Source organism: Neopsephotus bourkii, unplaced genomic scaffold, assembly GCF_033783945.1.
Source record: "Neopsephotus bourkii isolate Nb327-2 ecotype Australia unplaced genomic scaffold, CSIRO-AGI_Nbou_v1 NB_962, whole genome shotgun sequence".
NCBI lineage: Eukaryota > Metazoa > Chordata > Aves > Psittaciformes > Psittacidae > Neopsephotus > Neopsephotus bourkii.
The window spans coordinates 3757588-3771468 of record NW_026901456.1 but is presented as its reverse complement, the minus strand read 5'-3'; the positions used below and the strand labels follow the sequence as shown (position 1 = coordinate 3771468).

The following is a 13881-nucleotide window of genomic DNA, read 5'->3' as shown; positions in this document are numbered from 1 at the left end:
TGTCCCGCGAGGTGCCATTAACCCCGCCTGGGAAAGGGAGCGGCGGCGCCGAAAGGGAAAGTTTGAAGTGTGAAGAGGAAATCTTTATAAAATGACTTATTTTTTGTCTTAAGTAGTGCTGCCCTCAGCGTAACAGTTACTGTCAGGACTTTGATTGCATCTTTGGGGTTCCACCTCATACTGCCCCGTCATGACTTGAGCCCATTAAAGAAATATCGATGCACTTAGTATATACTTACGAGCAAAAATAGGCCTGTGGATAATTGCAGAATTGATCTTTATTTCTGCCTTGCTCAAGTCTTCAAACTTTAATACTATTCTTAAAGAATGCTTGCTGTAGACAGCAGCCACAGTGCTCTATGGCTGAGCATCACAGATTGATGTAAGGTGATTACTTGTTTAATAATTTTGACACAGAGCCTCATTTTTGTGTAAGTTCATTTAAAAGTTCCTTTCTTCCCCTCTTCCTGTGATACTTAAAAACTAGCCAATATAGCATAGAGGTGTGGGAAACTGAAAGCAAAACCATGCGTAATGACTTAAATGAGTTAGTGGTCTAAAGATCCCCCTTAAAAAAATTAGTGGACTTAATAGAAATGTTCATATAAGCTCCTTACAGTGACCAGTCACCAAATATCATAATACACTCATATGGGGAAAGCATATGGCTTAAAGCATGTTCTGGTTTAGTACTTGTGGAAGATGCTGTCATCTTCTTCAAGGAAAATAAGCTTTTCTTATTAACTTTAGATTTCTCTCTTCACTCTATTTTTTACTTTTTTTCTTAGGAGGTTCCTTTCTTCACTAACCTGATGGGTTTTCAGGGCCTTTGTGCAGCTTAAGACAGTCTGTTTCTAGCAGACTTTTTGTATTTTCTTGCAGCTGCTTTTAATATTTTGTTCAAGTGGTATCTATTCATTCTGGGAGAGAGAGACATACTTCCAGTTCTTGTGTTTTCATTTAACTTCATTTGCCTTAATAATATAGTAGTTGTTTTAACCTGAGCACTAGTATCCACAGTGTGTTATTTTTGCAGTGAGTATAGCTGTCTTCAGTCACCAGTTTGTTCTTCAAGTGTTCTTGTATTTCTGTTTATTCAACATAAGTGAGACATGCTTCCTGAGAACAGTGGGAGAACCTGTCTGCCCTTGGAAAAGGGGAGGAGACAGATTGTAGGAAGGGCGTTGAAGGACAGCTAATGTCAGGGGTTTTACCTGTTCCCTTGCCGTGAAGTATGTGTGTGTAAAAGTTGAAACAAGAGAGCGAGTTTTGTGCTTTATTCAGGTAAGAAACTCCAGCTGAAAGTGTCTGTCTTCATCAGGGTTTTCTGTCTGTGTAGTAAGATATAATTGGGCTAAAACCTGTGCATGTATCCATATAAACCCATATGAGGATAAACTTTAGCCTAGCTCTTGTGGTCTTGGTGGAGACTCAGCTTCAATATGTCACTGGCCTTTCACAGTTGAAATATAGGTTATTTTTTTCCTTTTTTTTTCTGTGGGTGTTGAGAACTACATATATATGGAACATCACCATAGAGTCATAGACTGGTTTGAGTTCAAAAGAATCCTAAGATCACCTAGGTAAGGACACCTTCCACTAGACCAGGTTGCTCAAAGCCCTCTCCAGCCTGGCCTTGAACACTGCCAGGGATGGGGCAGCCACAGCTTCTCTGGGCGACTTGTTCCAGTGTCTTACCACCCCTGTAGTAAATAACTTCTTCCTAATAATCTAATCTAAAGCCATTTCTTTCAGTTTTAAACAGTTGCTCCTTGTCCTGTCAGTACAGGCCCTGGTAAAAAAAATCTCAATTTTCTCATAAGCACCTTTTATATATTGAAAGGCTGCAATAAGGTCTCCCCGGAGCTGACTGCAAGGTTGAAAGAGTTTTGCTAGAATAAATGCTAGTTCGTTTTTGGTTTGGAAGTTGACTTAATTATATTAGCTGACGAAAAAAATTATACGTCCCCTTTAAATCATAAAAAAGGGAATGTTGTTGGTTTTGGGTTTGTTTTTCATTTTGTTTCAGCCTTTTAGAACTAGAACAGTTTTGTAGAAGTAAGAAGGTTTCTTTCATTAAGTCATCCAGTAATTTAACAGGCTAGTTCAGTGTCACAGGAAGGTTGAGGTTGGAAGGCAGCTCAGGAGGGCATCTTGTCCACCAGCCCTGTCAAGCAGGGCCACCCTGAGTCAGTTGCCCAGGACTGTGTCCAGAAAGCTTTTGAGTATCTCCAAGGATGGGGATTCCACAACCTCGCTGTGCAGCCTGTGCCAGTGCTCAGTCACCCCCACAGACAGACAGTGTTTCCTGATGTTCAGAGTGAATTTCCCGTGTTTCAGTTTGTGCCACGTACCCCTGGTCCCACCACTGGGCACCACTGAAGAGAGCCCTTCCTTTAGGTGTTCATGGACATGGATAAAATCCCTCTGAGCCTTCTCCAGGCAGAACAGTCCTAGCTTTCCCAGCCCTTTCCTCATAGGAGAAATGCTCCAGTCCCTTTATCATCTCTGTGGCCCTTTGTTGAACTCTCTCCAGCACTTCCATGTCTCTTTTGTACTGGGAGCCCGGAACTGGACACAGCACTTCAGCTGTGGCCTCATCAGTGCTGAGCAGAGGGGAAGGATCAGCTCCCTCCACCTGCTGGCAGTGCCTAATGCAGCTCAGGATACCATTCATCTCGTTGCTATAAGGCACATTGTTGGCTCTGGTTCAACTTGGTGTCAGCCAGGACCCCCAGGTCCTTTTCTGCCAAGCTGCTTTCTAGCAGGGTGGCCCCCAGCATGTACTGGCAAATGGGGTGGTTTGGGTGCAAGACTTGGCACTTCCCCATGCTGAACTTCACATGGTTCCTGTCAGCACATTTCTCCAGCCTGTTGAGGTACCTCTGGGGGCATCCACGGAGAGGGTGAAAAATGATTTCTTTTTGACATATCTGAAATATTTTTCCAGTCTTTTTTTTCACCCTCTTTCTGAATTACAGTACTTTATGTTCTCTTTGAAGGAGATGATTACATTTAGCTGTTAATACTATTTATATGGTCCTTTATGGGAAAAAAATCCAAAGGAAAATAGAGCTTTGAAGAAATACAGCTTCAATTACTCTGAAGATGCCTGAAAGTGTATTTACAGTCAAGGTAATGACTTCTGTAGGTTTGACATAACCATCATTGTGTCCAGTGGGGAGAAGAAATAGCACAGCATGCTTGTGTATTTACTTCTACCTGTGGCCAGCTGCACCATGTGGTGGTGACAACAGTGGAAACCATGAGCTGGCAGGGAAAGGAGGGATTACTGCAGGATGAGGAAGAGACACATTCACATTTGAAGAGGAACAAGAAAGTACAGATGGAGCCATTTTAAGAGTGGAAGAGAAGGGAGGGCTGTAGGAGCAGTCGTAAATCTGGAGCAGCACAGTGGGGCAGTTGTGTGTGAAAGTCATAGGAGGAACAGGGATCTGAAAATTGCTAGGGAAAAGTATAGTCTGAGAAAATAAACACATGGTTGAGCCCAGGTACTGTACAAAAGTAAAAGTGATTTTGGAATTGAGTGGTTGATTTTAATGCTTTAAGGAAGCATCATAATTATGGATGGATTTCTGGGACTAGATTTAGCAGGACAAAGTTTTTAATCTTATTAACAGGAGGTGGCCTGTGTTTGCAGTGTAAGCTGCCCTGCTTTTGGCTGAGATAGAGTTAATTTTCTTCCTAGTAGCTGGTGCAGTGCTGTGTTTTGGCTTTAGTATGAGAACAGTGCTGATAACACACTGATGTTTTAATTGTTGCTGAGTAGCACTTGCCCTGATCAAGGACTTTCCAGTTTCATGCTCTGCCAGTGAGGAGGGGCACAGGAAGCTAGGAGGGAGCAGAAACAGGACACCTCACCAAAACTAGCCAAAGGGGTATTCCATACCACAGCATGTCATGCCCAGTATATAAACTGGGGGGAGTTGGCTGGGGGTGCCAGTTGCTTCTTGGGAACGGGCTGAGCATCAGTCAGCCGGAGGTGAGCAATTGTACTGTACATCACTTGTTTTTCCTTCCTCTCTTTATTCACTACTGGTAGTAGTATTACTACATTTTACTTTTATTTTAAACTGTTCATATCTGAACTCCAGGTTTTACCTTTTTTCTGATTCTCTTTCCCATCCCACTGGAGGGAGGGAGGGAGGAGGTGGTACTTAGTTGCTAGCTGGGCTTAACCCACGACACAGGCAAACTCTATGTATTTATTTCACTTCTTGGTGTAGACTTGTAATTATTAATGAGAAAAAAGTTCTACATCAGTCTGTCCTGTAACATAATCATAAAGGGCATGTGTCTGTTAGCCTCTAACAAGTATCTTGAAATTACTTACGGCAGGTTGGAAAAACACGGAAGCTGACAATATAAAACAGAACAGCATTAAGAGTGGCTGTGAGTCACTAATAAATAATTAGATAAATGCAAATACTGAATAGAAAACCAAAATACTCTTAATTTCTGACAAGCTATATGTGTCAATTATCTTGCAGTGTGAGAACAGACACAGTGCAATGCAGAATCTTTTACAGCTGCTGTCTCACCAAATTGAGAACTGTCTTATTTCAGGCACTTTGTAACACGAATCTGTTGGAACAAGTCCAGAGGAGGGCCACGAGAATGATAGGGGACTGGAGCACCTCCCATATGAAGATCGGCTGAGAAAGTTGGGGCTGTTCAACCTGGAGAAGAGAAGGCTGCGTGGAGACCTCATAGCAGCCTTCCAGTATCTGAAGGGGGGCTATAGGGATGCTGGGGGTGGACTCTTCATTAGGGACTGTAGTGACAGAACAGGGGTAACGGGTTAAAACTTCAACAGAGGAAGTTTAGATTGGATATAAGGAGGAATTTTTTTCCTGTTAGGGTGGTGAGGCACTGGAATGGGTTGTCCAGGGAGGTTGTGAATGCTCCATCCCTGGCAGTGTTCAAGGCCAGGTTGGATGAGGCCTTGGGTAATATGGTTTAGGGCGAGGTGTCCCTGCCCATGGCAGGGGGGGTTGGAACTTGATGATCTTAAGGTCCTTTCCAACCCTAACTATTCTATGATTCTATTCTATTCTATTCTATTCTATTCTATTCTATTCTATAATTAACTGTGCTTCTCTCTTCCTGCATTTAAAGTTCTGTGTGATACTGCCTCTGTGAAGTGGGACATTCTTTATCCTAGGTATTTGTTGATTCGCTGCATTGATCCCTTTTTCCCTTTGTCAGAAGAGCACTGTATTAGCTATCTGATTTGGAGACTGAAAATACGGGTATCTTACACAAGGTTCCGTGGCCTGATTCAAAGATCATTTTCTGGTCTACATAGGAAGCCCTGTTGTATGTACTTACTGTTTTGAACTTACAATGCCAGGGACAACATTATGGTTTGAAGATGAAACTTAGATTGAAATAGTTGCTGTTTTGCTATTTTTCTTTGCTTGCATTTGTTCTTGTGTTTAATTTGAGCAGTGTATTCTATTAAATTTCTTTTCCATTTCAAATATGATGATATATATATACATAATGCCTAATTTTTTGTGTTGTGTGATGATCTTCACTTGCAATTCTGTTTGTAGGGTAGGTTGTTTTGGTTTTTTTAAATGTAGCTCAATATAGAATCCATGGAGGAAAACGGGATACTTAATTCTGTAAAAACAACCAACCCAGGTATTGCAGAAATTGCTCATGAGAGTTGTCAAACATCTCAAGGTTTTGCTGCTTCGTATTAAATGCATCTTTGGCTGTGTTTCAGGTCTTGAGAACAAAGCTGTTAATGGAAAAATTAATGTGTAAGTACAGAATAAGAAGAGCAATCTGATCTTTGAGAGATGGCAGGATTCCTAGACAACTTCCGCTGGCCAGAATGTGAGTGTATTGACTGGAGTGAAAGAAGAAATACTATTGCTTCAATAGTTGCTGGTGTATTGGTAAGTTTTGAGAGGAGACGAATGAAATCTGTGTGGACAAATTTGGAACTATGACAAACAGTTACATTTTTGTTTCAAGTTTTGTGCAGTTCCACTGTTAACTCCGTGTCAGTCCCATGTATGTCTTTAATATCTTTTTTAAGTGCAATTATTGAAAAGCCTTTTTACAAGTCTCATAACTTTGCATTTTGTCTGATAATGATGTACCATTTCTGCACTCTTCCTTAGTGCAGATTGACATTCCTACTGCATTTTTTGCATAATTCCGTATGTTAGAACACCAGTGTTACATATGGTTTGCATCTCATGTGTTTATAGTTTGAATTACTGTTTTTAAAGCTGTTCAGGGAGTTAAAACAAACAGTGATACTTAATTTGAGTAGCAAATGTGACCAAATGCTTCTCTGAAGATGGTAAGTTTTATGTAGAAACTGCATATCAAACAGATTTAGAGTCCATCATAAAGCTAATAACTTGCTAGAGTAGTTTGTACTTGTTGAACGATAGTTAAGCCAATGGTATGCGTGAACCTTTGCCATGTTTTCTCAGTGTGTCTCTGTACCCTTTCAGCCTTGTGATACTGATCTATCTTATTTCTAGTTTTTCACAGGCTGGTGGATAATGATAGATGCTGCAGTAGTTTACCCTAAGCCAGAACAAATGAACCATGCGTTCCATACTTGTGGGGTGTTTTCAACGCTAGCTTTTTTCATGTAAGTGTGTAGAAAGGGAGTTCTTATAAACATGAGCTGTTAAACACATTTTTTACTAGACAATGTGGTATATGATAAAACTTTGAATCACTTGGCTGTAAATGACTTATGAGTAATCTTGTACCTTTTTGCATGGCGGTGTAAAGGCCTTTTTTATTTTACCTCTGGCCTTTGTTTCTGATTATGGTCTGTTTATTCATTGTTCTGTCTGCACCCCCATCTGTTTAGGGTCACCTCCTTTTCCTGTGCACTTCAGCTGAACGTAAGAAAGCAGACCTTATGGAGTGGCTTTCTATAATAAGTGTTTAGATTCCTAGATCAGAGATTATGTAATGCTGTCCCAGTTGCTTACTTCAATATAAAACATTTGACTGCATTTGCCCCTAATTTTAAATAATTTTTACAGCTTTCTCTGGCCCAAAACTTCCTCAAATGGGAGAGGTAGTATTACAGCTAGTGTTGTTATAAAAATGTAAATGTGGCAAGCTTGAAGTAATAGCTTTTATCGAATCCTGGAGTGATGGTGAGAAAAAGACGCATTTGAGTATGCAAGACCTTCTTAACACTTGGGGTCTGAAAGTTTCTCGTGTTTTGGTTTTTTTTTCCCTCAGCATTTAACTTGCTTTAAGAAAATGTATTGTCCCTCCTTAAAGGGTGTCTCTCACTTGAAAACTTATGGTATTCATTGTGAAGGAAAGCAACTTACATCAGAATCATGAGAGCACTCTGTTATTGACTGTTATTATTCCTGTGAAGTGGCTTTAGATAGTTTTAAAACTTGAACAGCCAGAAAGTGACCAGGAGTATTACAGTCACTAAAAAGGGCGATTCTGTCATCTTACCTGTTTGTTAATATAAAAATTGATGTAAAACTTAGGAACAAATACAGGGTTTGCTTGAAATACAGTTGGAATCCTTCAGTTAAGGAATAATACGTGACTACAGAGAACAACAAATCATTTTCCCAGAATCTGTTGCATCTTAAAAAAAGCCAGCTTTTTACTTACAGCTTTAAATCGATTTTCTAATAATCTGAAGTGTATACACTTTCTTTGTTCCTAGGATAAATGCTGTATCAAATGCACAGGTGAGAGGAGACAGCTACAGTGATGGATGTTTAGGAAGAACAGGTAAAACAACTCTAAAAGTCATGCTAAGTTGAAAAACTGATTACTTAGGTGTTGGTGTTTTTTTTCTAATCGGTGTTTAAAGAACTCATAGAAGTTAAGGAGTAGGAGAGAACTTCACAGAAGTTCATTTCTTTACAAAATTAACACTTGGAGATAAGTACTGTCATTGTTAGAAAGCTAAACTTAGAAAAATTCAACTTCTGTGTATCTCAAATACCTAAAGTTTCCTCTGCAAATTCTGTATAGCTGCTAGGAGAAATAAATCTCTGCTTTGTGGCAGGCTATGGAGCAGACATTCTGTAAGAATGTCTTATTTTAGAATGTATTGTAAACATTCTGTTTCCTTTGTATGTCACCTACTGTGTAGTGTCTGTGGACTTGCTGTCCTCCCTCTGCTTTCATTCCTAATTCCCTTACTATTTCCCATGTGGATCCCAGCATCTGTTTTCATGTGAGTTGTAGAATGCCAGACCAGAAATCTGGTAGGATTTACTGATTTCTTTGAACTGGCATATGATGCTTTTTTTGCATGTCATTCCTAAGTCAGCTTGAGAGAATATTTGCCTAGAAGTATTTTTCCTTTCCCACAAGTGAGCAGGTTGATTATTTTCCATGGCATCATCTTCCTTTTTCAGGCAGTAATGCCTAGCTATGGTCGGTATTTTCAGACATTGCCCATCTGAAAATATCTCTGAAGTAAGCACAGGAAGTGTTTGTTTTACATACCCCATTGGAATGCCATCTTTTCCTTAGAAACAGTATAGCTTTGGCAAAGTACGTTGTCATTAGTCCATTCCAAGTTGTGTTAAATGATGTTACAGGCATTGCCTACAGGTGAGAAGAAATTTCTGATAGTTGTGTCTACCTCACTAAAATAAAGGGAATCCAGCTACTATGTGTTCTACTAGAGAAGGCTAATTTTGGTTTATCTTGTCCTTGATACAGGGTTTAACACTTCCCCTTTGTGCCTCCAGCAAGATAATATGTCATAGCAGAGTAGTACCTTGGATTGTCTCTTGCTACAGATAATAACCTATGTAATTCTCAGGGGTTTTAATATTTCCTGCAGGTGCTCGTGTCTGGCTCTTCATTGGCTTTATGCTGATGTTTGGTTCACTTATTGCTTCAATGTGGATTCTTTTTGGAGCATATGTAACACAGAGTAAGTTTGTTTATTTTCACATATAGAGAAGTACTTTTACTGTCAGCCAAAAGGCAGAAAATCCAGAAGAATGGAAGTGCGTGGTGAGCTCTTGTCAGAGCCATACCATCTAGTTTTGTAGTCAGAGTGATGCTATGAGCAGCTATCTAAATACACCTTCCAGTACAAAAGAATTTACTGTTTCCTCTGTTCCTGACTTTGCAGACACTAATGTTTACCCTGGATTAGCAGTGTTTTTCCAGAACGCGTTGATATTTTTCAGGTAAGTTACCTGGGCACATATCACTCCTTCCAAGGGGTATCTGACCTAACCCGCTTCCATGGACATTAGTACTCCTGGAAAATGAGTTCTGAAAGCTGGAGGCTGACTCTGGGCTTGGACCTGACACATTGTGGAGTTTGCTGCTCTTAATGCAGGACCCTCTGTCTGTCGGTTCATTACCCACCCTGACCTTAACATGACGGGGGTGGCATGTAAACCAAAGGGACCTCTTGGGTCACTTGGGTAAACCAACATAATTACACAGAACTGATGTGAAATTATTCAGTGTATAAACTGATCAAACTGTTTCTTAAAAGCTGCATTTTTTTTTCTCTGCTACTTTTTTCTACTCCCTTAGCTCCAGTGCTCAGAACCACTGTTTCTGTTTGCCCCTTCTCAGCCCATGAGAGGCTCTTCATTTCCTTCAAGTTCCTGTTAGTCCAGCTTGCTCTTGATCTATAATGTGCCTGACCAAGGATATAGACAGTATTCTAGATGAGATGCTGTCAGTGTCAGGATAATGGCGAGAATGCTTTAATCTCTGTACTACAAATACCATGCCATACATCCTAACAGAACTAGGTGGGAGATCATATTGCCCTTTTCCTGATTGTTTCATGCCAATGGCATCTGACAACCGATACACCTAAATTTGTTTCTGCTGCATGAGCTTTCAGTTACTAAGAGTGATTTTATAGATTTTTTTCCTAAGAGTATGATGGTATGTTTTGTAATATTACACTTAAATCAATTTCTTTTATTTGGCTTAGTATCAGTAAGTATAGTGTGTGGCACTTCGGAAATATTTATATCTGTAATAACTCTTTTTATATCCTGTACTCTCTAATCCATGGATTTTATTATTTAATAAAAGACAAAGCATTAAATAGTGTAAGTTCCAAGATCAGTCACTGCCGAAGTTCTTTTGCAAGCTCTTATCCACTTGAATTACGGTGCTAACAGTTTTCTTTTAGTACCATACCAAATGTCTTGCGGCGAGTTAGATTGACTCCACTTTGCTTCCCTGTTTGGAAAACCAGTTGTGTTCTGGCAGAAAACAGCAGTTCCCAAACCTCTTTTGTAGTCTTGCACACAGTTTAAATGGGATAGTGCCGAAGGCAGGCTTTGGAGAATTGTTTCACCATGCCTGAAATCTTCTAGTCTTATTTCAGTAGTTTGATGAACTTACTTCTGAAGCTGCTTTTTGCTTCTGAAAGTGTGTACTTTGTACCTAGAAGTATTTTAGGTTTATTTGTTTCCTTTTGTCTTCTCAAACTTGCAAAATGACAGTCTTTTTAGTAAAAAAAAAAAGAAAAAAGCTTTTTTTTTTATCCCTTGAACTGCATGTATCCGTCAGGACTCGTGCTTCTGCCCTTGTTGTTACCCCACCAGTGTTTTTTACTTAACGTTGTGTATTAGTTGTTCTCTGGTTAATTGACCAGGTGTCTATCACTTGTTACTGTTGTTCTCAGGGTCAGTAGTTCTCATTTACCTCCCTCTTCATTCTCTTATGATTTAGTGTGACTCTGCCACCTCTTTGGCTATAAGGGGAAATAATTCATGGTATAAGAAACAATCAGGAAATCATGCTTGGCTTTGTTCCCTCAGCGGTCTTTGTTTTTAATTTATGACAATATGTAATTGCATCCAACCTTATAAAAGGAATTTTGGAAGTCTAAATGTAATTTGGATCTTGCTTACCTACCCCAGGGTATTTTCTGACTCGCTCCTAAAAATGTAATAGGTTATGTTTTATCCTGGCATAATGCATTAGGTTCAGCTGATTGGCAGATGCCAGGATGCGAGTTGCTGCTCTGTAACATTCTGGATTGGTCCTAGAATCAATTAAATTTGGCTTTTTTTCCTTCAGAAGAGCAGCTGCTTTTACTGTTCTTCATTGGAGCAGTTTCTTCAGCTGCGTCTTATAGTTTTAGCAAGGCATAGTAAATGGAGTAAAAGTACAAACCCCAGATACCAAGATGAATAAAAGTCAGGGTTACGGGGGGGATGTTGATTTGCAGTGTAGATGGTGTAAGAGTCTAAGGATACTATTAAAATTACTTTCCAACCTTATGTATTTGTGATTTTTATTTTTTTTTTCCCTTTAGTACCCTGATCTACAAGTTTGGAAGAACAGAAGAGTTATGGGCATGAGTTACTGCCTATGGCATTTCTATTCCACAGTTGCTATGTCGTACTATGTATGTAGATATATTTACATTTATTTGTTCTTGGTTTGCTTTCTAAATTGAATGAACTGAGGCAAATTACAGTTTCTGTAATAAGCTCCCTCTTTTCACAGGACAGATATGTGAATATGTACATATGACTGTATATATCTTAAAAAGGGAACATCAGGCTTTCCTTCTGAAACCTTCAGGCTTATTTATTCAGATACAGGGGTTTCTGTCAACCCCTGAGGCTTGATCTTCCACACCTTCATGTGTGTTAGAGACTTCAGGGGAACCATTAGTGAACAAGCAGGATAAAGGCTGTACCCTGTGAAAGGGGTGATTACTTTTATGTATGGGGGAGCTCAAAGCCAATTCTGCAAGGGCTGCGGGTGTAATGTGAAGGAGTAGCCAGCGCATGGAAGTGACACAGCTGAGCCTGCTTTTAATGAGAGGAAATTCTGTTGTATGCTGAGATAAAAGCTGATTTTAAGAATTTTATATAACTGTTCAGAAAAATACAAAGTAGCTATTTTTTTGTAAAAGGTTATGAATTTTTAAACCAGGCCCTCCATCAAGCAGGTTCCGCATGGCAAATGAAAATGTTCTTGACTTCTGATTGCTATAGCACAAACAACATTTGGTAGCACCACAGCCCTGGGAATTAATTTCATGCTGTTTTGTGTAATAAATACAAATTAGTATTTAATGTATTTACTGGTATTGGAATAAAAACCACCACCCTGATGCCAGTCCTACTTAAAGACTATGTGAGTCGGACTAGCGTCTTTAAAGTTATGCTAGCAGAATTTTCTTCAGGGGAAGCTTTTTGCTGATAAATGAACAGTTACCCTGCTGTCCATTACCTTTTCTGTTTAACAGGCAATCATTTTGAGTGGGGATATAGTCGATGTATTTAGTGCTGAGAGTCTTACCTTGAAATAATTGCCAGTTTTAGGACAGCCATTTGCTCCGGTTAAAATGTATTTATCTCCTAAATTTGCTGGGCACTTTATGGGAATAATTCCATTGTTGAAATCCAGTTTCTTCTAGCTGGAGTATACAGAAAGGGAGAACAGTTATGCTTTAGAACTTCGGCCTGATCTTGTATATTCATCTGGCTCTTGGTGACTTCATGAGTTCAGTGTGGTTTTTAAAGCATTTGAATCTACTTGGTGTCGAAGAGCTTTTATGATGCTCCATCTATCAAGACTGCTGACCAAATGCTATTAAAACTGCAGAGCATACCTTCTGTGCATGGTTACTGTATCCTGTTCATCATTAATTGCTCCCTTGGGGGAACCTCTCCAGTGGACAGAATATGAAGCAAATACTGCGGCTGAAATTGTGCTACTGGCCAGACCAACTTCACCCCAGCTTCACCGTCCTGCAGTGAATTGCAGTAGATTCACTGCTGTTTATCAGAGCTGTGTACACAAGTTCTCTGTTTGGTTGTCATTTCAGAAAACGGCAATAAACTTTATCTTATGTTCTCAAACTAGTGAATTGAGCAGGAGCACTCATAAGTAGTCCAGTAGTACTGGTCTTTGAGCAAGTCGTACTCCAGGTAATAAGTAAAACCCAAGGTTTGTTGGTTTAGGGCTGTCATTTCTTGCTGAGGAGCTTGGCCATGTTGCTTTTTTTTCCTAAGTGAGAAACCGGTGTGGCCTGTAACTAATCTCAGTTGCAGGATCTTGCACTGGCCACTTGAACAGCACAGGCTGTTTGACCCCTGAAGGCTCTTACAGCATGCTTTAATGCAAGTTCCTGCTTAAAAACCAAGTTTTCCTTAGAACAGCGCAGGAGCTTCTTTGAGGTTACCTCATTTTCTACCAGAAGTCTGCTTTCTAGCAAGTATTTCTCAACAAGTCAGTCATCGCTTTTGACTGGAATGTTCATGCTCTCCATACAGCTGCTAGGAGGAGAACAGAGACAGCTTTGAGCATTTGTCTTTTGTGGTAGCCTAAGCTGAAAGCGGGTGTCGTACAAGAACTTTACAAGTGTCTGAGGTCTGCTTCTATACACCCCAGGCAGTTCCAGCACAGGCCAAGGTGGCTAGGGACAGTTCACTTTTAAGTTGTGCCTTAGCCCACCACCATTGGCAGTTGTGAAGATAAATAACGCTTGAGTTACTCCTAACTAAAGGTTTTTAGCTTTGGCCGGATTGTGTAACTGTAAAATTCTTCAGTAACAACTTTCTCTAACAGAAGTCTAGCGTAGGGCTTGCCCAGGAAGTCATATGCTGTATTGCTAGTCACAGCAGGTATTCTAACTGCGCCCTTATTTGTGTATGTTCTCTGTAATGCAGTTAAGTTGTTCCTTTGTGAGCCTGTGGGTCTTCATTTATTTACAGCACAGTATGGAAAAGGCTGTGGATGAACTTAAAAGCAGGCATTGTGCAGCTTCTGGCTGACTGGAAATGTCTCACCAGCCTTGATGTATGACTAAGTAAAGTAAGTGTGCTGTCTGAGCATGCTGCCTCAGCACAAGGGGTAAGATCAGTTCTAGGAGGA

General features: G+C 40.1%; 2 protein-coding genes across 4 annotated transcripts in view; one reads left to right on the top strand and one right to left on the bottom strand.

Moving 5' to 3' along the window:
* IFNGR2 (interferon gamma receptor 2) overlaps positions 1 to 13881 on the bottom strand; it is a 147483-nt gene that overhangs the window by 119049 nt on the left and 14553 nt on the right. The gene's annotated exons all lie outside the window — the stretch shown is intronic.
* TMEM50B (transmembrane protein 50B) overlaps positions 1 to 13881 on the top strand; it is a 32930-nt gene that overhangs the window by 9769 nt on the left and 9280 nt on the right. The window contains exons 1-7 of one of the 3 annotated variants that reach the window (XM_061359109.1): positions 5756 to 5930; positions 6531 to 6643; positions 7706 to 7773; positions 8843 to 8935; positions 9140 to 9197; positions 11306 to 11398; positions 12610 to 12869. In XM_061359109.1, the coding sequence (XP_061215093.1) occupies positions 5832 to 5930; positions 6531 to 6643; positions 7706 to 7773; positions 8843 to 8935; positions 9140 to 9197; positions 11306 to 11351 (477 nt within the window). In that variant the 5' untranslated portion in view covers positions 5756 to 5831 and the 3' untranslated portion in view covers positions 11352 to 11398; positions 12610 to 12869. Of the gene's footprint in view, positions 1 to 5755; positions 5931 to 6530; positions 6644 to 7705; positions 7774 to 8842; positions 8936 to 9139; positions 9198 to 11305; positions 12139 to 12609; positions 12870 to 13881 lie in introns of those variants that run through there. The other 2 variants (XM_061359108.1, XR_009726345.1) reach the window with 2 other exon arrangements.